The sequence below is a fragment of the Camelus ferus genome, chromosome 9, assembly GCF_009834535.1.
Source record: "Camelus ferus isolate YT-003-E chromosome 9, BCGSAC_Cfer_1.0, whole genome shotgun sequence".
In the NCBI taxonomy this organism is placed as follows: domain Eukaryota; kingdom Metazoa; phylum Chordata; class Mammalia; order Artiodactyla; family Camelidae; genus Camelus; species Camelus ferus.
The window spans coordinates 67,091,607-67,116,790 of NC_045704.1; the positions used below are offsets into that span (position 1 = coordinate 67,091,607).

The window sequence follows — 25,184 nt, forward strand, 5'->3', positions numbered from 1 at the left end:
TTCCCAAGCCCTCCATGTCAATGTCTGTTCTCTGAATATTCTGGAGATTGACATCAAAACTGCTATTCTTTCGTTTCCATAATGTTTGAAAAATGGAACAAGATGTGCTTATCTCCAGTCTTCTAGCAAATCTCCATCTTCACAATCTCTCATATCTAAATTACACTAGTGATCAAACCTTAGTTACCTGCGTTACAGCCGCTATCTGCATATCATCACATCTGCAGACTCTAGGCCATCACTGCAACTAGCCAGTCCAGCAAATTCATGCACTCATTTTAAAATTCTTACCATTTTAGGTACAGTTTTTAAAATGTATACTTGTTTGCTAGTCATTTGGTATAAGCATGCTAAATTTAGGATAGATTAAATGATTGGCAAAAAAAGGATATAAGACAGTGTACACACTGATACCAAATATATAAAATTCATAGGAAGTGCACACATAGGCATATGGTAAAATGAACTTTGGTAAGATGTGCAAATATTAACAGTTGATATCTCTCACTGGTAGTGTAGTCTTCTTATTTTTGCTCATCATATTTTTCTATAGTGAAGATGTTACTTATGAGGGGAAGCAGTTAAAAAGGGACTTTTTTTCACTGAAATTTTTAATAATCATTGGTGAGATGCGTTGGAGTGTGATACTTTTCGTAAGACAAGATTTGAGAAAAAATTTAATAGAGTTAGAAAATAGTATAAAGAGATAGTTGACTTGATTTTTAAAATATTTATTCATTTAATTTTCATGTAATACACAGGGTCTAAAATTCAAAATATATAAAGATACACACTGCTGGGTTTGATATTTAGCATTCCCATGAATATTTTTATACTTTTGGAATGTGTGTGTATATGTATATCTGTGAACAATGTAGGTAGAATTATTTTGCATATTAAAAATTTTATAAATTGAATCATTATATGTATCATTCTACCTTTTTTCAGTATGATTTCTTTAGATCCATCTTTGTTGATGACTGTAGATCTAGTGAATTTTAACTCCTCTATACTATTCTTTTATGAGTATGAGCTGCTTCCTTTTCTACAGTTGCACAGAATTTTCATTGCATAAATTTACCATGACTTATGTAGTATGCCATTGTTGATGTGCATTTATGTTTTTAATTTTATAGTATAAAGCAGTGCACACTTTTTTTCATTTATGTGTTAACCGTACATGCACGAATACCTCTAGGATAAGTTTCTAAAGGTAAATGTGCTGGGTTGTTTCACATTTTACAGTGAGTGTACATTTTACATTTTGATAGATGCAACAGAATAGTTTAATCAGTTTACACATTCTCTAACAATATTCAGAAATGCTTACATTCTTGTCAGCACCATAGCCTTTCATTTTACTTGCTATTTCAAACATCTTTTTCAGTCAGTTCTAGTTCATCTCACCTTTTTAAGTTGATTTGACACATCAGCGGGAACTTCTCATTGCTCTTGGACCTTTGTTGACTCCTGAATGTTAAGTACATTCTGGTTGCATTATTACTTTAACTTCTTAGATGATCTTTATTTAATGATTTGTTTGCTTTTCCTATGATTTGCATGTTAGATTTGTATCATTAAAGTGGGGTTTTTTTTGTACTTTTAAAAATTACTGGGAAGTTTAGAGGTGGGGAAAGTCAATTGTGAATTTAAAATGAATTCTTAGGAGAGACTAGTTGTGTTTATGAAATGCACATTCTCTGTAGGTGTTTGCATTTAGATTGGTTTCAGGCATGAGTTTTATTATGTCATCAAGGGTGGTAGAGCATCTTGATATTCCTTCAGCCTTTCTGAGGCAGTCCTCCAGTCCAGGTGTTTGGTGTTTCCTGACTCTAGGAAGTATATAGTTCCCTTCATGGATTCAAATGTAATGAAAATAATAAAGTTAGCTTTCAGACAGCTTAAGAAATAGGAGCAGTGACAACAGGAACAGAAGAAGAAGACGAGGAGGAATTACGTACCAGGTAAACTGCTAATTCTATACCAGGTGCTTCGTTGTTACAGACTTAGAGCTTTTTTTTTTTTTTAAAGCTTCCTGATTGTTTGCCCTAGATCACTTCTTGAGAGCAGCTAGAAATAGGTAGTCCTCTGTATAAGTCAGAAGATGGCCATTTTCCCTTGGAATTATTCTGTCCAAGGCTCAGTCTAGGAATGGAGGAGATGCTGCCTGCTGGTGGGATGAGCTGAGGTAGGGAGGCAGAGACAGGAGGAAAAACTTGAGAGTACAAGTTTAACTTTTTTTTTTTAAAAAAAAAGCATTTGATGTGCATTGCCTTCTCTTTATTCTTTTCTTCCTATCCTTTCTCAGTTTGGGGACGTGAAAGAGGAGATTTAGGTTGAAGTTACAAGGTTTGGCTTGAGGAGAATAGGCTAGCTAAAGTAAACAGACAGTGAGCAGTGCTTTTTGTCTGTTTTGTTCACTGGTGCGTCCCCCATCATTGGGCTAGTAACTTTATTGAATGAATGAATGCATGTATATGCGAGTGAAGTGGACTGGGCCTATGAGTCAGCTGGATGAAGTCTGCACCCTTCATAATGTTTGAAAGACCTGAACTCTGTTCCAGCAGTTACAGGGTCGGCTGGTTCTCATACAGTTCTTTCTTCTTCAGATCTAACTCTACACGCTCAGTGTCTTCACACTTCCTTCCTTGGTCTGCAGTTCTGTACTACACACAGTGTCTGTTAGGATCACAGGTGTGAAACACGTGGCACAGTGTCTGGCATAGGGGTGGCAGCTTATTATTATTCTATTTCAGTACGCAGACTAGTCACATGAGGTTTATCAAGTTAGACATTAATTTCATTAAAGCATATTTATACCAGTTTGTCTAACTAATAGAGTTTACAACACCACGGATATTTGTTTATCAAGAGTGCACTAGTTAATAAATACGTGAGCTGTGGTTACAGGCATTGGGGGAGGGGCTAGGTTAGGGGATGGGGTCCTTCTGTAGAGTCGTGCCTGTTCTGAGAAGTTTCTCCTGGCTGTTCTTCCAGACAGCCCAGGTGTAATAAAACAAATAACCTCCACCATACCCAGTTCAGGTCACTTTTTTCCTTATCCTTGCAAACTGTTTTATACCTCTATTTTCATGGACCAGTGAAAATGCAGAAATGTCTGAGGGTAATAAGATGAATTACTGCTCTGGTGGTTACCCTGCACACTGACAACCAACTCGAAATCCTGTGGTTTCAGGGCTCAGTTCTTCACAGGCCCTGCCTGCCTCTTCGGCTCTGCTCATTTTGTCTCCTCTGCTCGAGCAGTGGTCTGGTGTACACGCCAGTTTTACTCCTGAACTGGGCTTTGTGCTTGGTGTTCCCTGTGCTTTACTACCCTCCCCCTCCCGAGATAATCACGTGACTACATTTTATTTACGTCTCCGCTTAACCGACACGTCCCAGAAGAGACTCTTCTCATCATACTTTCTGAATCATGCTTTTTTTTCTCACGACCCTGCCTTGTCTAGCTGTACCAATCTGTTTATTGGTTTATTTTTATGTATTTCCCCTGCTAGAATGTGAACTGTATGAGTGAAGGAACCTTGTCTGTGAGTTTATAAGGAAGAGGGAGTGAATTGGCAGATTGCATACTGGAAACACTAAATGATAAATCTAGGAATCCAAAATTTTCCTGAAATTGATAGCAGGAAAATTCCTGTTCAGGAGTTCCACAGAGTTCCGCTGTTGGCCAGGAGGTGGATAGTGAACAATGAGCAAGCATGGGGCCGTCCTCAGCTGGCCCTCCGCCTGGCACCCCCCCCCCCCCCCCCCCCCCCGCTGCTGCCCGGCCCGCGGCCCCGCTGGGCGGCCTGCGCACCGCCCGCGCACCGCCCGCAGCACAGGAGCCGGCCTTCCACCGGGTCTGGGCGCTGGCTGCGCCCTCCACGCGCAGTGCCCTTCTGCCGCAGATTTCTCTGGCTTCAGAGCTTCTTGCTTCCTTATTCAGTTTTTGGCAACACCTTATTTTCCTGAAAGCATGTTTGAAGATGAAGAACAGTGTAGGCCTGTGTTCTTTGAATGTGATAACCATCTTGATGGTTGTTTATGTTGACTTAGATGAGACATAGTTTTTTAATCTTACTTGTTATAGCTGTTTTAAAGCTTTGTTGTTGTTGTTTTTTTAATGTAGAAAGAGGGGAAAAAAGAGCGAGCTGTGGTGGACAAGGTGTTTTTTTTGAGGCTCACACAGATTCTGAAAATCATGATCCCCAAAACATTTTGCAAAGAGGTAAGTCTTATGAAATTACAATGTTAAGTGTTGAACTTGAAAGGTCACGTGACATAATTTTATCTTTAAATCATTGCCTGTCCTACAAGTACCCTTGTTAAACAGTGCCAGTTTTTAAATAGTGTTTTCTTGTTCGTATTTTATGTGAGATACTAGAATACTTCAGCACAGCTACCCTATCCAGGACTGCTTTATTATAACATGATGAAAACAAGGTTAAATTTAGAAAGACAGATCTTTTTATCGCATTAAGATGTTAACAAGTCACATTAATATGGAATATGTTCAAGGGTTGCTTCTTCATATTTGATTAAATATGTTCTTAAGATACCTAAATGATAATCTGAATTCAAGTATTTTCAGGAAGTGAGCTGGTTGTAAGAATAAAGTCTTGTTATCCCCTCCTTTGCCTTTTTATCAAGATTATTTTTGTCATTATTTGTTTGTATTTTTAATGACTCAAAAAATAATGCTGTGATCTCCCTCCTTAATCACCTCGGTATTCTCCTTTTATACACTAAATACACCATTTTTGACTCTTCCTCCTCCCCATACTTCCCTCATCCTTTCAGTCGCTGGTGTCTGCTAATTTTTCCTTCTAAACGTGTTTGGCTAGATACTACAGTGTTCTTTAATTAGTCTCATTCCAAAGAATCTCCCCCTTTTAAATCTTTTCTGCCAAATATGTCTTCTTAAAACATAATTGTTCCCCATTGTTCAAGTTTTTAAAAGCATTAGCCTCATAATCTGTTGATAGCAGGAAAAGGCTAAGACGTTCTGAAGCTCTGAAGTTCTCCGAGAGAAGGCCCACTCCTCCATCCCACTTGCTCTCCTTCCCCTCACGTCAGCATGATGTCTCGTTGATTCCGCCCTTGAGAAACTAAAAAATAATTTAATAATATTTTTTCTCAGTTAGATAGAGAATAATATGTTTCTTAAGGAAAAATTAGAACATGTAGTTATTTATTTCCCTCGGTGCCTAATTAGCCTCCCACTCAGAGAGAACCTCTGTTCGTATTTTGGTGTAGTCTTCTTGTGTGTGAGCACATATTTTAATAAAAATGAGATCACACTGACACTTTTTAAATCTGCTTCCTCCCTTATGTTTTAAATGTTTTTTTCCAAGTATCCTTGAGCTTCTCTTAGATGAATCTCTTTCCATTCCTACTGTTCTCACTTACTTGGATTATTATAATCTCTTAATTGGTCTTTTTGCTTCTCCTTTTCTAACTAGTCTTCTTTCTAAAACTCTAAAAAAACCACATTTGGCTTCTGTCTTTCCTATAGGGTTAATCACAAGCTGACTTTGCCCTTCTTTTCAATACCATCTGCCTGGGAGATTCTTTGCTGTGTTACAGCCAGGCCCTGTGCTCTCATACTTTCAACGACCTCCCCCCTCCTGACCCTGCCCAACACCTCCAAAAGATAAATATATTTAAAATGCAGCCTAACGCTCATCGTCTTCTTTGTGGCAGTGTCCCATGTCTCTTCAGACGTAATTAATTCTCATTCTACAACCTGTCTGACTTTGAAGAATCTTTATTTAAAATTCAAGCCACAGAGCTGTTTTATGAACCATCTTTAACGGGTATAAAAACCCCAGTTGAGGAAGTGAAATGAACTCCCGTAGAAATCATAGATGACTGAAGTTAGAGAGATTAATTAATCACTGCGTGAAATAAAGAAATGAAGAGACTGTGTATGAATATATGGAAGTTCATATGTATCATAAAGCGAGGGACTGTCTGAGCAGACTGATCTTTAGTTTCTGACGTGCTCTACAAACCCAGTAATGGAATCGTGATTCTACGGACATCTTTTGTGTAAAAAGACATTCCAGGACTGTCAGTCATCAAAGTTGGTCAGATTTTGCTTAAGTGAGACAAGTAAACTTGGTACTTATTTTAAGAAAAAATTAAGCAAAGAACATAAAATAAAGGAAAAAACTTTGTTTAATGTTAGCTTTATTCTTCAATTGCTTAATTTAGCACTGAGACTGTATTTAAGGTCTAAATTAGAAGTTAGCATTACAGTTAAGGCGTCACCTACAGATAGTACTGATGAAAATCAGCACGTTCCTCTGTTGTCAGCTGAATACCTAACTCTGAGGTGGTGCGACAGGGTGGGGAGACAGTGTCTTCCCCACTAGCCAGCTCCCCAGACGAGGGGGGCAGCTGTCACAGCTCAGTCACATCGGCTTTCTTTGACATTGTCTTCTTTCTTATGGATTCATTTATTACTTCTGTGTTTATGAATCCTTACCTTGTCTTTCACTTAAAGGGCTATATTTTTAGTACCTTCACCTTTTAAAAAAATAATACTGATTTTGCAAAAATTACATAAGTCGTAGGTGTAAGTGCCCCTCAATTCTGTAACTTTGAAATCAAACACATTATCCAGCCAACATTCCCCCGTCACACACCCTCTTCCCTGACTTCAGCTTCTAGGTTGCTGTCATAGTCCTCCAGTTTAGAACACTGAAGGTCTGCCTTGAATGTGCGTGTGTTGGAGTTGGAGGCTGGAGGGTAGATTCTTGCTTCACACAGTAACTGACTTCTAGCCAGTCCCTCAGCCTCTCACCTCTCTCTCTCGATCATCCATCTTGCCCAACATTGCTTATGTAATGCTCTCCAAACAACACCTTTTAACATTTTGTTCTACCTAGAAGCTTGCAACAGGTAGCTCTGCTGGATATTCAAAACCATAATTCTTATGGTTTAGTCTGTTTTTTACTTTGCATTAAATCTTTCTTTTTTTTTTTTAACTCATAATCCTCATTCTCAACTTTGTTTTACTTGGTCTGTTTAATGTATTTCTAATGTCATAAACCTCTTTTGCTACCTCAGACCTTCCCATCCTGCCACTCATCACTTGAAGTGATGCAAATATACTTACCTACACTGGTCTGTTTTCTTACTTTTTACGTGTAAATCTTGCCTTAATAACTAAATTGAAAGCCCCGCAGGGGCAGGGGCACTATTAGAGATTTTTTTTAACAAACTGAACCAAATTTTTTCTACTTAGGCAAAATTTTAGGCTTCATTGTTTGTATTTTAACTCTGTATTAGCAGTTATTGTCATTTTTATTTATTAGAATTGTATATTGAGAACATACGACAATCACAATGCACTGTGATTCAGGTACCCAAGTAAACACTACTGCTTTCTGTCATTGACTGATTGTATGAAGGCAAGTCGTCTGACCTGCCTGGGATTCACTTTTGAATTCCAGATTAGGAAGTTAGATTAAATGATCTATAAGGCCTTTTCCATTTACATTATATTTTTAAACTTCCTTTAAAATTATATTTAAAAATTGCCTGTAGGTAAAATGTCAGCCAACTATATTAAAGCTAAAATAAAGCTTTGAATTTAGAAACCAAAAATCTCCACCAAGGTAATGTTTCTTTTACTTTCTAAGGTGCGTTTAATTAATTTACTATACCTGGTTTATTTTAGACAGGTTACTTGATACTTATTGCTGTTATGCTGGTGTCTCGAACGTATTGTGATGTTTTGATGATTCAAAATGGGACACTCATTGAAAGGTACTTTTCTCTTCACCTTCCTCCTATATGTGTGAAATACTGGTTTGTGTTACATTTAAGCATTATCTTAAGCAAGAAATAGATTCTAAATTAGGTATAAGTACTTAAGTCAAATTGTGCCTTTGTTCATTTTCTTAGTAGATGTTTACTGAGTGTCTCCCGTGTGCCACAGGCAGTTGTAGGTATGTACCTGTGAGCAGGAGAGACCCTGTACCAAGCCCTGCACAGCTGGCGGTTGTTTAGAGGGTCAGAGACAGGAAACAGAAAATGTAAAGGCATTGTAATAATTACTGTAATGGGAGTTTTAAAAAGTCACGAAGTTGGATGTTTGAAATTAATGAGATAATTTGAGGAACATATCAAAGCATCTCAGGGAATCACATTGAGAATGTTTATTAAAAGGCAAAAAAGTCTTAGACATTTTCTTCCATTTCTGGTTAGTGTTTTATATTTTTTTATTATAGTCTTTGTACATACTGTATTGTTAATCACTGCAACTAACGATTTTGAATTTAAAAACAAAAATAATAGAATATTAACATTTATCTGTTAATAAAGAATTTATTCCTTATGATACCAATTTGAATGTCAGAGTAGAAATTTTTTTGTTAGTATTTGTTTCCTGGTATGCAGTATTTTATCAGAAAATTTCTTAAAATACTTAACCTAAGATAACTTTCTGAATGCCAGTAGTTGAAATTTTTAAATGCTCCCTAATTTTGAAAGCTTTTTCCCCTCATATCTCTGATTTGCTTCTTAGAGGATTTGTAGGAGAGGAAGAGTGCCTTACGCTCATGTTTTCTGACCCCTCTCTGGCAGAATAAAGGTTATCGCATAGAATTAAAACCCTAACAATATACCTCTGAATATGTGTAAATCGTGTAGACTCCTATGTTCAGCTCAGGTCTCCCTGAATCCTGTGGTCAGTCCCATGCCTTTTTATTTTACTTAAAGTAATACATGGATAGCTTAAAAAAAAAAATACATGAGCATGCCGTCAGATCGCCTCGCACCTCAGTCCTGTGCCCCGCTCCTCCTGCCCGTAACTGTCACTCCTGCAGCCAGCTGTCTTCTAACTTCTTCCTGCTTTCTCTCTCATTTTATCTCTGCATTTCAGTGTAACACGTTACTGTTCCTAGATTTTTCAGTCTCAGAGAGTATGCGTACATTTACTTCTATTTTGGAAGAGGAGAATTGGCTCTTTTACACTCCTGCTCAGGTTCATTCTCATTCTCTCAGTGTTGTATTTGCAATTTTTTTGTTAAATCAGAATTTGTTGTCTTCATGATTTTGACTTTTGTTTACAGCTGAGTCACACGCGCTTCTCTGGTAGTTTCTTTTGTATGTAACTTTTTGTTTTTTTCTGCCGTTTATAAATTGAAGTTTTTGTGTGCTTTAAGTTTTTGCCTACTTCTTACTAATTCAACTCAAGCTTATTGACAACACTATAAAATCTCAGGATTATGTCAGATACACCAGATAAACTATTGATTTTCATCTGTTACCACTCCCCCCGCCATACATCTTGTTAGTTTTCTGTCTTCCTGCTCTCATCAGGATAGATTACATTTTAGCTCCACTAAATAGCAGTTACGTTTGAATTTACTTTTGTTGTGATCTTGGGAATTTTTTTCATCTTTCCTGCATTAAATTGCTCTTGTTTTCTGGATCTTTTATTTTCCTCTTCATCTTTTACTTTCTCATTTTGGCAGATGCAGGCTTTTTCTGAGAAAAGGGTACAAGGGAAGTAAATTTTTGAGATCTTGTAAATCTGATAAAGTCCTCTGTTCTCGAACTTGATTGATAAGTTAGCTGTGTTTATTATGCATTACAAGCTGGAAATCACTTTTTGTTAGAATTTGGAAAGCATCACCCTGTTGTCTTGTATAGGGCTCAGTGGGTCTCAGCCTTGGCTGCAGGATTGTTGGAATCATCTGGGGAGTTTCAAGAACTGCTAATGCCTGGTCCCACCCCTGGAGTCTGATTCAATTAGTCATTACTTTTCGAAGCATCCCAGGTGATTCTAATGTGCAGCCAAGGTTTAAAGCGGCTAGTCTAGGTTCCACACTGGGGGCTGGGGCCCGTCCCTGTGCTGGTCTGCCTTCCATGCCGGTGGGTCTGTTTTTCTTTCCTGTGGAAGCTTTTATTCCTTCATTGTTGATGTTGTGTTGCTGGTGTTTGGAAATGTCACTGAAATGTTGGTGTGAATTTTTTCGCTCACTGTGGTTGTGCCAGGCACTAGGTGGGCTCTTTTCACTCTAGAAACTCATTCTTCATTCTGAGAAATTTTCTTGTGTCTTTAAAAAAAGTTCCTCCTCTCCATTTTTTTTTTTTGTACTTTTTCTAAAATCCTTATTAGTTGAGTGTTGGACTCCCTGGACTGATCATCTGATTATCTTATAATTTCTCTATTATTTTCATCTCTGACATTTTCCCCCTATATTCTAGACATTTTCTTTTAACTTTATGACTGAATTTTTATTTGTTTTAATTTTATTTCCAAGAGCTGTCTTTGTTGTTTGAATGTTCATTTCTGTAGCCATCATTCTTTCGAGCCTGTGACTGTTTTTTTTTTTTTTAGCTCCCTGCTTCTTTGTTTCCTTCGCTGTCGTTTGTTGTTCTGATCTTTGTCCTTCATGTTAGAGCTTTCCTCAAGCAGTCACTCGCGGCTGTATATTCATATTTAATTTATTGGAAGCTGAGTTGTGGGATTGTTGATTGTCTGGTTCTCCTGAAGGGCTTTTGTAGAGGGATTCTGGTTGGTTTTGTGTGTTTTGCCCCAGTGAGGAACCCTCTAACAGATCTAAGGAGTTAAGATAAACATAATCAAAATGTTTGTTCATTGCTGCTACCGCATCAGCTTTAGGAGGATCAGTTTCATTGTTAAGCTCTGTTTCTGTGAATTTTTTGCACGAGTAATTTGAGTCATTTTTATAATTAATGTAGAGAAGGCATTCTTGTCCTTTTACATGATTATAGAATTTTGTATTTTTTCTTTTGATGACTTATTATTTAAATGTCGTATCTACTAATAAAAATACAGCCTCCCCAACTATAGCATTATTAATTACCTGTGACGAAAGTAACAGGTTATATCCACTGTGAACAACATTATGTTAGATATCTGTATAGAATCAGCTACGTAATACATATAAAGAACCCTGTACAGTCATGTTATAGAAGATTGCTTTTAAAAGTTTTTTCCTTTTAATTCAGATTTTGTGCTTTCATGTTTTTGTAACCTAAACGAATAATATTTAATCTTCTAAACTAGGAATTTCCAAAGACTTAATGCCCTGGAGAAAATGCATTACTAAGAGTAGATAGTGCATAAATTTAATTGATGATAATGGACAAAAGGATAGTTATTTTGTAGCTTGAGCCAGTTTATAATTCTACTAGATAGAGTAGTCAACTTGTTGGGTACTCAGTTTTAAAATTTAGTTATGAGATGTAGAAAAAATTTATTTAAAGTTTTAAGAGTTTTTAAAAAAATTTTATAATTTAAACTTGCAGGAAACTTGGAACAACAGTACAAGGAACTTTCTTATACTCTTAACCAAAAACACTACTTATGAAATGATCATTTTAGAATCAATCGTTAACTTTCTTCTGAATAAATGTATTTGAGCCTCTGCCATGCATGAGATCTTTAATGTTTGATCTAATTAAAAGTTTTAAAATATTGTGAATTCATAATGTAGAATAGTTTTATTTTAAAAATAACACATTTCTCTAATTTGCTACTCAAACTACATTGTAAATGTCTTTATCTGCCTTTTCCATTTTGCCCCTTCCAAAGTATGTTTAGATTTGAGTATTTCTGTTAAAATAGTCTCAGAGAGACTTGTTATGGTCTTTAATGTACTTAATTTTAATATTCTTTACATCGTTTAGGCTTACTTGTTAACAGTGACTAAAGACTTTGGAGTAGGGGCAAGTTTTAGTAGAATAGACCCCTTCTTTGAGGTAGAAACTGGTCCTTCCATGATAATGGAGCTAATCCTTCATATCTTGTTGCTGCTGTTAGGGAGGAAGAAATTTTCCTCTGCTCCTCTAGGCTCTTCTAGCTGGTCTAAGAATTAAATTGATGTGAGACAGATTAACAGGAGAAAATCAAACAAAATTTTACTAACATATATACATGGGAAAGACCTAGGAAACTGGCCGAAGTCCTCATCTTAAACACCATCTTCAGCTAAAAGACAAAAGAGGATGTTGGGGTAGTGGGTTGGGACTTCAGAGGGAAGGAAGGCAATTCACATGAAGACGGAAAAGCAGATGCTTGGTAAAGACTGTGGGACACAGAGTAGACTCTGGTCTCCAGCTCCTGCCTACTTAGCCTGTGTCAAACCCACCACACGTAGCCTGTGTTCCACCCACCACACTTAGTGTTGTGTTCTTTGCAGTATCTCTGGCGACTAGCTCTATTCCTAAAGCTGGCCTTTTATTTAAATTCTTTGAGCAGCTAAGGGGGAGGTCGAAAGAAAGACTCCCTGAGTCTTCTGTTTCTTAAAAATAACCAGCCTGAAATAATCCTTATGCCAAAGAAACACATTTTGGGGTGGCAAATTTTATTCCCCTATAGTGCCATATATAATCATAATATATATATATATGTTACTTTATATATAAATATAAACTACATGTAGTATTTTATGTGGCTACATGTAGTATTTTAAAATTACTGAACTATCTTTTATTGAAATACTTTCAAAGCATATAGGGATCTTTATGAAATAAGTGATTATGATTGGGGCTACTGTCAAATTACTCTTTATTAATTATTGTTTTTCTTTTGCAGCGGAATAATAAGCAGAGATAAAACTTTATTCAAGAAATCATTTTTTAAATTTATAGCTGCTACTCCAATGGTAAACCATTGCTGAAAGATGGCATGTGCTTTACCAAAGTTTTATCATCTTGTGTGTTTCACAGCTTGGGCAGCACAAAAGCACTTTGGTTTTATGTAAAGTTTCGTTCAAACAATTTAGATTTGAATCTCTAAACTTTTTGTGTGTCTTAATTGCTTCTTGTCTCTAATATACTTACTGCTGTAAACAACATTTTTGTGTGGTTCTATTTTAACTTTTTTCTAGTTCAGCTTAATTTTTTTTTTTACTTTTTAGCAGTTATGTCAAAACTAGACTATTTTTCTATTGATCTAAAATAACACTTCTCAAAGTATATTCTTGGGAATCTTAGCAATGATGAAGGAAATGCTACAGTGCCACAAAGCCCTCTCAGAGAGTTTTACAATGCATCTGATACATTAGAGCTTTGAGAAAGTCTTTGATAAAGACATTTGTTAGCTTTGTTTAACACAGGTTTTCCCATAGTTATTTGACCATGGAACTTTTTTGCCCTAAAAGACCAGTTCATATTACTTGGCATTATTCACCTACTCCCTCATGAAAAGCAAGTTATTTCTTTGTTGTATGTATACCAGTCATTTTCATGTGTGGACCTAGATTTGAATCATTTAGTGCATTGTTTTTCAAAATATATTTAATTTGCGTTTGATAATATTAATAAATGTTACTTGAAAAAACAGCATGTGATCAAATAAATTATATTGTACTGCTTCACAGACATTTGAAACTCAGAAGTCCTTTACTTATAGTGATATAATGGTTTTCAAACTTTTTTAAAAAAGTAGAAGAACCCTTACTTTAATTAAGTTCTTAATGGATATTTTAAAAACAGATAAATAAAGCAGATTAAAAAGAGGTAACAGATCTGGTTTAGTTGAAAACCACTACCATCTGTTTAGGTAGAATTTTCTCAGCACCGCAGTCAGTTTGATTCTCGGCTGTTTTTTGTCTACAAATAGCAGAACTGAGTAGTTGCAACAGAGACCGTACAGTCCACAAAGCTGGAAATAGTTGCTCTTGGCCCTCTATAGTAAGAGTTAGTTGATCTCTCATTAGTTTGTCTCCCTGCCATTAGCTCATACAGATGACAATCAGGATATTAAAATATTTAAAAACAGACAAAGAAATACTAGTTTGTTTGATCCACAGTAATCCATTCCTCGGTCTATAAAGCTGTTAATTGTTTTCACCATATAAAACCCCTTTTGTAATGCTTAAGCCTGTTTAAATGACCATTGTTACTAAGGAAAGAACTAGTTATTATTCTCATTTAATTTTGCCATTTATAGTGATTTTCAAGCAAATTGTTTAAAATGATAAAATTTCAGAAGTTCATGTTTTGTAAGAAAATATATGTAGCATCTTTTTTCTGATTCTTTTGATTCAGTAAAAATTTCCAAAAATAATTCTAGAGATTTACAGAGATTTTTTTTGTGTTGAATATTGCTTCTTTTGCAACTAATGCATTGCATGTGGTGCTTTGCAGTGGTATCATTGGTCGTAACAGAAAAGATTTCAAGAGATACTTATTCAACTTCATCGCTGCCATGCCTCTTGTAAGTGTAATTCTTTAAAAAGTTTTTGCACAGGGGAAAAATCACATCTTACTAAAATCTTTTAAGGATTTTTACTCAAGTTCTTTAAAGATTTATGATACTAAATTTCTATTTCAAGTTTAGTTTTGTAACTTACGAGGAATTTTTCAATGCAAACCTTTATACTAGGCAGACAAATTTAAAGGAATTATGGTTTAGTTTCATTGTATACATTTGTGGGTGTACACATGTGTGGATTTTTTTTCTGACTTTTCGTCCAGGGTCTCAGATGTTTAGTAGCGCCCACTAGATGGAGGTAGTACAGCTCCCCTGGTTGTGATGACAGAAAATGTCTCCAGTGCCTCCAAACACTGCCAGATCTCCTATGGGAGCCTATAGCGAGGTTGCTGGGGCTGAGGGGGTGATGGGAGGGGGGGTGGCAGAAGTTCAGGTTGAGAATCATTGCTTTAGGCCACAAATGATTATAGTAACTTGAACCACTAATGTAGTTTAAATTGAATTGGCATTTATTATCTGAATTTATTAAGAATAAAGGTTAAGTAGTCTAAATCATAAGCAATTCTCTTTGCTTGATTCTTACCTTTATTCTATTTTATAGGCACTATAAGAATTTTAGTATTACAGATGTGGGAATAAAAGAAAGGGGCTTGATTGTGAATTAATGAGAAAATATGTCAGATTTACTAAAGCTTGATGACGGACATATATGGTTTTAAGACCTTTTAAAATAAAAAATTGAGATAAGCAGCACTGATACAAATCAAAGACTGAGATTCAGTCCAAGACCAGTGTTTTCTTGGGAAAATTATGTAAATGTGACTTGAGAACTATAAAAAATTAATTTTAATAAATGAAAGAAAAGAGTAGTAAAGATGACTCCAGAAATAATCTAGAAAATGGCATTAGTTGGTATAAAACTTGCATTATTTTTTTTAACAAATGCAAATGAAGTGTATATGGAATTCTGTCGTCTGGGGTTGCAGTGTAGTAGGAAGAGAAGATACACTAAGCGTGAATGTCAGGCTCCTGAAACAGTCTCTGTGCGCTGGATGGAAAGGTGACAGATCGGGCTTCTGTTTCTTTACCTCCCCCACCCAAAAAAGGGATCAAGGTGCTTCTCATAATTAATGATCTTAACATATTCTTAAGTTAAGTTCCAGGTAAAGTTTAACATAGTGTAATATAGCTACTTGCATTTAGTTTAGCATGTTCTCTTTGTATCTTTGTAAATTTTAAGTAAAACAACTGACTCACATCAATTTGGACTGCCACTTTTAAAAATCATAGGATTTGGAAACAAAGCCAGTGATGGGGAAATAAATTATAATTTAGTAAGTAGAAATGAAGCAAAACCAGTAATATGTATCTGTTTGTTTTAGATCTCTCTGGTTAATAACTTCTTGAAGTTTGGGTTAAATGAGCTCAAACTGTGCTTCCGAATAAGACTGACCAAGTACCTCTATGAGGAGTATCTCCAGTAAGTGGTAACCTGTTTTTACATTAAAGCTGCTTACATTGAACAATAACACTTGTGATGTTGAGATGTGGAAGTCTTCTTTCTTATTGGATATGTTTTTCAAGAACGTTGCTCATAGACTCAGAAGCATGTAGGGAAGACCTCAGGCATTTGGAATCGAATCCTGGCTCTTCCATTTGTTGGCAAGTCATCCTTCTCTGGACTTGACTTCATCTCTAAAATAAGTTGGGACAATCTTTAGAGCCTCTTCCAGTTCCAGACTTTATTGTTTCTATGAATTTGCACTGCATAGAATAATGTGAATTTTTTTGTTTTTAAAATTATTTGTTTTAAAGTCATTTTCTTATTGTTATTTTAGAGCTTTTACATATTATAAAATGGGAAATCTGGACAACAGAATAGCTAATCCAGACCAGCTGCTTACACAAGATGTAGAAAAGTTTTGTAACAGTGTAGTTGATCTGTATTCAAATCTTAGTAAGGTAAGTTTCTTTTTGTTGTTATTGTTGTTAATTTGTTGAATTTTGAATCTGAGCTTATTTATATAGAATTGATTTGATGAACATAACAGCAGCATATAGATATTTAAGGCTTTAATAAGAAAATTATAGTTGTTGTAATAGTCTTAACTATAATTATTTAATTTTTTATATTATTTTTTGTGAGGTGTTTTGACTGAGAACTTCGAATTTAGTGTCTTATAAAGATTATATAAGAATTTTTCAGGCTGATTTCAGTAAAACATCAGAAATTTGAATTTTTATCTCTTGGCCTGTGTAGTTTTGGCAGTTGTTAGAGATTGATGGCAATTTATTTTTAATTCCACATCCATAACCCTAGACTTGGGCTTCTTCCTGCCCATTTCTCTGCTTCAGTATCTCTAATTCTAATAGATTATTTAAATAATAGTCAAAACATTTCCCACAAGATATTAGTTTATTTCAGTGTTTCTAAGGACTGTTTTTCCCCCTTTCTCAGAATATTACCAAAGCTCTTGACTCTGATGATAAAGACCAGTTTTCTTCTTACTGATGACCTCAGTTCTTACCTGTCTGACTCATCTCACCACCCTTACAGTTTTGGCTATCGTCTTCTCACTAAGCCGTCTTCTTTGCATGAACTCTGCACTGACTAGGATATGTAGTGGGCACCTGTAAGATTGTCTCCCCAGCTGTCCCTCCCCTCTTCATCTTGGATACCCCTTTTCCCACTCCAATCCACATGACTGCTCTTGGTCTGGGGTCAGATCTTGTCTCAAACTGGACCATTATCTTTGCCTCTAGCCACAATTGATTGAGAGATCCAGTCTCGAGACAAAAAACTATATCATAGGGGCGGGCTTACCCTATAAGAACGGGAACGCTCCCACTTCCACCATGTGGATGGCGGGAGCATAGGCAGTTCTGAGAAAAGTGGTCCATATTCACAAGAGCCTCCCTCCTCATGATGGGTCCGCTACTAACATACCTTCTTACTTCATACCAAACTTTGTTCTTCATTTGGCTCTCTGTAAGCCTTTACTAATTGATCCAAACTTTAGAAACTCTGACAACTAAAAACTGTTCAGTTAATTCAGCTGGTTTTTTTTTTTCCTGCTCCTATTACCACATTTTAAAGTTTGTTCCCTGTTTGTGTATTTGAGGGGCGGGGGCTGTATATGCTATTTTTCATTAATTCTGTAGACATTGTTATATATTCTTTATTATATCTTGGCACATGAGCAAGTCTGTAGCTCAGGACTTGTCATATCTGCAATAGAGAAAGATATTATCAAATTAATTGTAGTGGTGCTATGTACTGCAGTGTAATTTACTTTTTAAAATATCTAATTGAACCCTGACTTAAGTGAGTCATTATTTTTGTCAATAACTTTTAAATGTACTTGAATTTTTTATAAGTATGTCTAACTTCTTGGTAATTCATAAGACAAAAAAAAGAAAAAGTTCAGCTTAGTACAAGCCAAGTACTAAACCAAGCCACCTATCCTAGTAATAATGCAGATATTAGTCAGAAAGGGGTAGCTATGGATTTAAAGTGAGTTTGAGTTTCTTGAAAAACTCTTCAAAATAATGTACAACTTTTGGTACATCAGTTGAGTTGTCTCTGTGTGAGGAGTACTACATTAATGTATTATTTTAGTTCTAGAAGCTTGAGTTTTATATCAGAAAATTAGATTCATAAGCTCACTTGATTGTTTCAACATATAGATGTGATAGGGTAGTAGAATCAAACAACATTAAACGCAGAAAGACCCTCTCATTTTTCAGGTGAAGATATATAGAAACCAGAAAAGCTGGTGGCAGAATTGAGCTTATAATTCAGGCCATTTTATTCAGTGTCTTTATACTAAATGGAGAAATTACTGTGTTACTAAAGGCTAATGATCACAGTAGAGCTATGTTAGTTGATGGAAAGTAATAAATATCCCACTTGATGATCAGTAGACATTGGTCACACTGTCTCCATTTTCAGTCTCTTGAGAATAAGAGCTGTGTCTTTTGTGTATTCATCGTGCTACATACTGTTACAGCATAAAGTTACAGCTGCAAATCGTGTGTCAAGTGTTGAATAGCAGTTTACATATGACATGTTGTATTAGCTGTAAGTCTAGGCAATTTAGTTCTTTTTAATTCTGTACCTTCTGATTTTTACTTTACAGCCATTTTTAGACATAGTTTTGTATATCTTCAAGTTAACGACTGCAATTGGAGCTCAGGTGAGTTGACTTCTATTCTGTCTTTTAAATTGCTGCAGTACTGGGTTGTGAATAGCTGGGTGGTTTTAAGAATTTTTATGTATCTCAAAGAATGTGCTTTTACAAGATGTACCTAATAAAGTATGGTTATAAAATAATACTATACTAGAGATTTTAAAAGTATTTTAATTTGGCTTTTTAATTTTCCTAAAGTCAGATACTTGGAAAATTTTTGTGGCATTAATAACCAGAAGTACTTAAACACTTAATGTACATGTGTTTATTGTTGCAAGGTAATGTCTAAAAAGATATTTGGAGAGAGCTATTTTAGTGTGAAATTTGAATGTTTGTCATTAATACCTTTAGAATGGCTATGACAGTTTCGAGAATATTTATAATACTATAAATGGTTGACTGTCCCATGAGCCTCATTACCTTGTCTCTCTGACATTTGTGCTGGTAAAAATGACCTTTACACTTTCTGAGTGTTCTCACTGAAGTCTGACTTTAGTCACTTAATGTGTGATGTTATTGTTACATATTTATAACACAACCATATAGTAGTGTGGTGGCTTTATGTAAATATGTACATGTGTACGTACATACCTTTTGTAGTTGATTAATAAATAATTTATGTAGGGTTTTTGTTCCTTTCCAAAACATTGGGGAAAGCAGTTTTCTATTTTAATTTTCTTATCTACCTCACATCTTGATATCCCATGAGCCAGGTTTAGTCATTCTTATAACTTGTTTTTACTATAAACAGATGAATAGGCTAAATACCCCTTATCTGTGTATTTTAGTGGTCCTTATTACATGTGTATAATACTGAAATATATTTCCATGTATTCCTGTTTTCTGATTCTGCTTTTGTTAGGGGTAGAAACTGTGTTTTAATTATCTCTTTTGCCTATTCTTGTACTAATTATTGAAATATGTTGAATCAGTCATGCTGAATTTTAGAAGTCTTGAATGTGCTCTATATTCCACACATACTGCGTTAGGTAGTTCTGAGTAGAAAGTTGAGTAAGATACAGTTCCTACTGAAGAGGGGTTACCATCCAGTGAGATGGTAGAGACTCAACAACTGTAATGCAGAGTAACAAGTCCAGTAATAGAAGTTGGAATAATGTATTTGTGTCCTGGAGAATCGGAGGTGATGTTTGAGCTGCTTTGAGAATGAGTAGGTGTCCATCAGTTACGTCAGGCGTGCTGGATATAAGAACAACTTCATTGAATGGCATGTTCAGGGAACAGTTATTTCAGTGTGGCAGAATATAAGATGTATATGAGCTTGAAAAGGCAGGCTGAAAGCCTTGGAATGGCCCTTGGGTGGCGAGGTACTTCGCCACATGAGAGAGAGCGGCACTGGAAGCAAGATGCGGGAGACGGGAAGACAGGTCGCGCTCGTTTGGGGGAAGTGAGCTTGAGGGTCTACAGAGTGCTAAGCTGAAGATGCATAGCAGGTATTTGGAAATAATACCTTGGATTCTTGAGAGTGATGGGATTAGAGATGGAAATTTGGGAGGAGAAGAGAGCCAAGGAAGAGACCTCAGGGAACATTAACATTCAAAGAGAAAGTGAAAAAGTTGCCTGAGAACTGTCGTGGAATCTTAAGAAAACATCAAGACGAATTCTACCAGCAGAGTTTTAGACGCCATAGAGAGAGTGGGACTGCAATCAGGAGTTTGTAAGTGAGCAAATTTGAGAGAGCTGGGGGGTGAGTGATGGAGCAGGAATAGATGAGCAGTGAAAACACCGAGGCCCAGTGTGCGTTTTCTCAGAAACAAAACAGTTAAAGGGGAAAAAAATTCGTTGAAAGAGCAAAGTCGCTGGAGTTGATTGTAATAAATTGTGCGCGTTGCATTCAGTGAATTTCTTGTATCTTTGACCCTTGTCCGTCTTCCTCTCCCAATAATAACAGGGCCCGGCAAGCATGATGGCCTACCTGATTGTTTCTGGGCTATTCCTGACTCGGCTTCGAAGGCCCATCGGCAAGATGACAGTAACTGAGCAGAAGTTTGAAGGAGAGTACAGATATGTTAATTCTCGGCTGATCACAAACAGGCAAGCACAAGTGTATTAGATGTATTTAGCCGTACTAAAACTTCACTTGTATGGATGGTAAAGTCACATAAGTTGACTCCAGAAAGTCTGGTAACACTGTTACTGAAATTATGTGTGTTTTTACCTTTTTTGAAAATATGCGTTATGAAGTTTATCAGTTTTACACAGCAGTGATCCTCTACCTCGCTGACCGTTCTTCTTGTTCAGTGTGTGGTAGCCCTGACTTCCCTCTTCATGTCTTCTGCTGACTACTGTTCTGTTAATTTCACTCTAAGCAAAGTCAGAATACATTCAAATTCAGATTTACTTCTTCAGAGAAAATTTTGTTCCAATTTATCCGCAAATATTTTTATTTGAGACTATGTTTGGAATCCTCAAAGTTAATCCAGTCGCACTGCGTGTGTCTCTGCCTGGTTTCTAGGTAGCTTAAAAATCCAACATAGAAAGAAAAATTACTGGGCTTTGGAGCCAGCCTGACTAGTTTCAAAATCTACCTCCTTCACTTATCAGTTACGTGATATATGACTTTTGACAAGTTATTTATAGCCTCACTTTTCTTATTTATACTGGGTAGATAATATAGGGTTGTTGAAAAGATTGAATATGAAATATATATAAAGCTTCCAGCACTGTTTTTAATATGTGGCAAGTACTCAGTAAATTTCCTCACACATGGATGATCTGTCAACCTTAAGTCATTTTGAGAGTCCTAGTATTTATTTACTACTCTGTTGTCATTTACAAATTTATTTGGGAAATTATTCTTTTAACAGTTCCCTCTTCCTTTATTTTCTTGGATTGCTAAAATGATACCAGTTTTAAACAGGGTTTTGTGCTGTAGGGAGACAGAAGAATTGAAGGTTGAGTAGGGAGGCACTTTGCCAAGTGAGTGAAAGATGGTATCAGTTAAGATGCTTTCTATTGCAAGAAACAGAAAGCCCTCACTCAGAAGGCTCCAGCAATAAAGACGTTTACCATTTCACATAAGAACTCTTAAGATAGAGCAGTTTCAGGCACAGCATGATCAGGGCTCTGGCTCTTCTCTTAGCTCTGTTTTCCTCTATATGTTGCCCTTTTCCTCCAGCTAATTCTTTCATGATCACAAGATGGCAGAAGTAGCTCTAGATCTCACCAGCCCTCCTCCCTTGCAAAACATCCAGAAACAAAAACAGACCATTTCTGCTGTCTCTTTAAGAGAGCAAGGAAACTGTCCAGGAGACCCACAGCAGACCTTCTTTCACATCTCATTGGCCAGAATTGTCACTGAAACAATTACAGCAAATTGATTGGCTTACACCAGTTGAAACTGTTCCACTGTGGATGGAGTTAAGGCCATTCCTAAACCATATGGGTGCACAGTAGAGGATGGAGAACTTTGAGAAGATTGGCGTTCTCTTAGAAGGAAGAACATAGGAGAGGATAGGTGTTGAACAGGCAGCTGTCAGTATTCTAGGATGTGCTTTTCTTTCAGGTTCTAGGTTTGGGCTAAAATGTTGAGAAGTGGTATTCTCACCTCCTCTTTCTCCATAGACTTAAATGTGCAAAAGAAGTAGAAGGAAGTAAGAAAGAGGTTGTAAGTGCAGAATTGTGTTAAACTGGGGTTCTGATTCCCTGGGGCTCTCTGTATCATTGTGTAAAGGAAACTGAAGTGCAGGTCAAACATGATACATCTTTATGGAAAGTTAATTTTACTTGAAGGAGCTGAAGTAAGAGCTACCTTGTTTTTATGATGGAAAAAAATACAGGTACATTTTGGACTAGAATATAAAATTCACATAAATTTTTAAGGAAAAAAGACTTTAAAGAAATAATAGGTGTTTACTGAAGGCCGTTTTAACAATGCCTTCTAGACTCCTATGTAAAGCTTCACTTTCCTTTGCTGTTAAGAGGTACTTTTCTGGGCAAGTTTACATCATTAGTACATAGAGTGGAAAGCGAGACGTTACGGTCAGATACCAGTTACAATCTCAGCTGTTTGACTTGACATGACTTTCACAAATTTACTTAACTTCCCTGAACCTTTCTTCATCCATAAAAATGCCCCCTTTTTCCTAGTTAAGATCTTTGTGGCCCTTGCGAATACATTCAAATCAGCTCAAGGAACGGGGAGTTGTGAGGATATGGTGGGGCTTCAAAAATAAGAACAGCTTATTCTTATAAGGTCTTGGTTTGCTTTTCTGTCTTTCAGAGACTGTATGTCATGACATCACTACCTTTTCTAACTTCTGTTTTCCCCTCTCCCTTCCTGGCTGGATCTGTACTCAGTATGTAGTCCTTAATGGCAGTCCCAGCCCTGCCTTCCTGTGTGTCATGGAAACTTTCTTCTTATTTCTTTATTCATATTTCTGAGAATCAGCCCAGCACCTTTTCCAGCCAGACAACACGTGGCATAAGGAACATACGTGGGTGGTCCGGCCTGTGGTCCAGTCAGGTGTGTGTTCCTGAGCTCCGCTCGGCCAGCCAGGTTCAGACCGTGGCTTGAGATGTACCCGATGAACTTAGTCACAATATGTCCATTTAAATACAAACATTCAGGCATCAAATACTGTATTTCATTATTTTTTAGGCTTAGGTAACATTAAAATTAATTGCCAAATTGTTTTCTTCAATAGTGAAGAAATTGCCTTTTACAATGGAAATAAAAGAGAAAAGCAGACAATCCACTCAGTCTTCCGAAAACTGGTAAGATGACACGTTTGGGGCTCAAGTATTTATGGGAAAGAATGTTTTGGCCTGTGCCAGGATGTGTGTGTGTGTGTGTGTGTGTGTGTGTGTGTATCTATATATCTTTAATCTTTAAAATGTTTATTTTAAAGTAGCTGTAAAGGATTTTATACTGTTTTTTTCTAAAAACTGTCACGTCGATTTGTTAAGCTGCCCAATAATAAAAGTGGGAGGTTTATTAAAATGTTTGTCAGTGTATTTTTCAGAGAGGTGACTTAGGAGTCTCACTTAGGGACAGATTGAGCAACTGTCACGGAAAGGACGAGCCCTGCGGTGCTCGTGGAGATGCGCGCGTTGTCACTCTGAGCCTGCGCAGCGGACTTCTGTTTACTGCAGGGCCAGGCAGCTCACGCGTAGTTCCGGCTTCGCAGGCCGTGTGGTCTTTATTGCAGCTCTTCAGCTCTGCCGCGCAAAAGAAGCCACGTTCTGTGTGTGAATGGATGGATGTGGCTGCGTTCTAATAAAACTTTATTTATAAAAATAAATGGCAGGCTAGATCTTACCTGTGGGCCATAGTTTGCTGACCGTTGATTTAGATTGTAAACATTGTTTCTTATGAAAACTATTCTTCAGTTTTTATTTACTTGCCAGTTGGAAAATTTGAATTCAATTAATTTTATTATTCATTTAAAAGATACTGAGTGCCATCTAGGTGCGTGTGCTTGTCCAGGTGCTTAGTGTAGTAACAGTGGTAAATGTGATGGACCAAATCCTGCCTTTAAGGAGCTTACATTTTAGTGGAAGTTTTTAAAACTAAATACAGATTTGAGGTGATTTTAAAAGGTTAAAGAAGTTGTCATTTAAAATCATTTCAGAAATTAAATTTTTACTTTATTTATACTTAATATGACTGAACCTTGATAGTGTTCACCGATAAAATACATTTAAGGTGATTTTCTAGGGGACTGCTGTTAACCAGCTTGCTCTTCACATGGCTTGCCCGTCCTTACGCTTTAGATTTCAGCCCCGAAGTTAGGCCTTGTCTGATTAGCTGGTCTAAAATGGCCTCCACCAGTTACTTGCCATTTAATGACCTGTTTTCTTAAAAGCCTATATTGTAATTTGTAATCATCTTGTTTGTTTACTACTTTGTCTCTTTCATTAGACTGTACATTCCGTGAGCTCAGGGCCCTTGTCTGTTTCATTCATTGTTTTATCTCCAGCACTGAGCATGGGATGAAGCAGCAGGCATTCTCTGAATAGGTGCTCTAGCCAGTGTTCTTCTGCAGAAGATATTAAGAGCAGGCTACCCTGTTCCCAGGAAGCCCACATTTTAGTGAGGGAGACAGTAGCCAAGTAGACAACTGGATATTTTAAATGACTTCAGGTAGTAATGAATTTTATGACCAAAAATAAAATGGGATAAAGTGGGAGAGCATGATAGGGGCTGTTGTCTAACTGTTTCAGCTGGGATGGCAAGAAGGCCTTTCTTGAGGAGGTGATGTTTTATCAGAAACCCATATGAAGTAAGGGAGTTAGTCACAAAATGTAAATATTTAGGAAGACAGTATTCCTGACAGAGGGACCAGCAGGAAGAAAGCACTATGTCAAAAGCAGGTTTAAGGAGCCAGTATTTTTGGAGCTCAGTGAGAAGGAGCGAAGCAAAAGCAGGTGAGGTTTAAGACAGAGCCCAGCGCCAGGTCACGCAGGACCTTGGGTAATCCGATAGGTGGAAAAGTCGAGAACACTAAAAATGGAGAATAAAATACACTTTTAGACTTGTAATTCTAAGGTAACACATGCTGGGATTAAAGCTGCAGACTCAAACGGTGCAGCATTGCATTAGCACTTGGTTCAAGTTGAGCGTAATACAATTCTTAGAGAAAGCACTGACCGTGTGTCTCCAGCTGAAGCAAAGTGCTGAATGCCATTTCCAGACAGCTAGGGTTTTACCTAAATTAGCTCCTCTTTCTGTTTTTTGTTTTGATTATTGATCAGTTGTAGCATATATACATCTGACAGTATTATGAATACAGTATCATTGTACTATTACATGCAAAGGATACGCATCAACA

At 36.7% G+C, this 25,184-nt stretch overlaps 1 protein-coding gene across 4 annotated transcripts in view; it reads left to right on the plus strand.

Annotated features, from left to right (window-relative positions):
• Positions 1–25,184, plus strand: part of ABCD3 (ATP binding cassette subfamily D member 3) — a 63,977-nt gene that overhangs the window by 18,875 nt on the left and 19,918 nt on the right. For 3 of the 4 annotated variants that reach the window (XR_004322667.1, XM_032487124.1, XM_014564497.2), the window contains exons 3-10: positions 4,130–4,228; positions 7,688–7,776; positions 14,137–14,206; positions 15,586–15,683; positions 16,042–16,165; positions 18,343–18,399; positions 20,303–20,445; positions 23,058–23,127. Coding sequence is in view for 3 of the 4 variants with exons in the window: in XM_032487124.1 (XP_032343015.1) it covers positions 4,130–4,228; positions 7,688–7,776; positions 14,137–14,206; positions 15,586–15,683; positions 16,042–16,165; positions 18,343–18,399; positions 20,303–20,445; positions 23,058–23,127 (750 nt within the window). In the remaining variant the exon portion in view is untranslated. Of the gene's footprint in view, positions 1–4,129; positions 4,229–7,687; positions 7,777–12,580; positions 12,651–14,136; positions 14,207–15,585; positions 15,684–16,041; positions 16,166–18,342; positions 18,400–20,302; positions 20,446–23,057; positions 23,128–25,184 lie in introns of all 4 variants that reach the window. The other variant, XM_032487125.1, reaches the window with a different exon arrangement.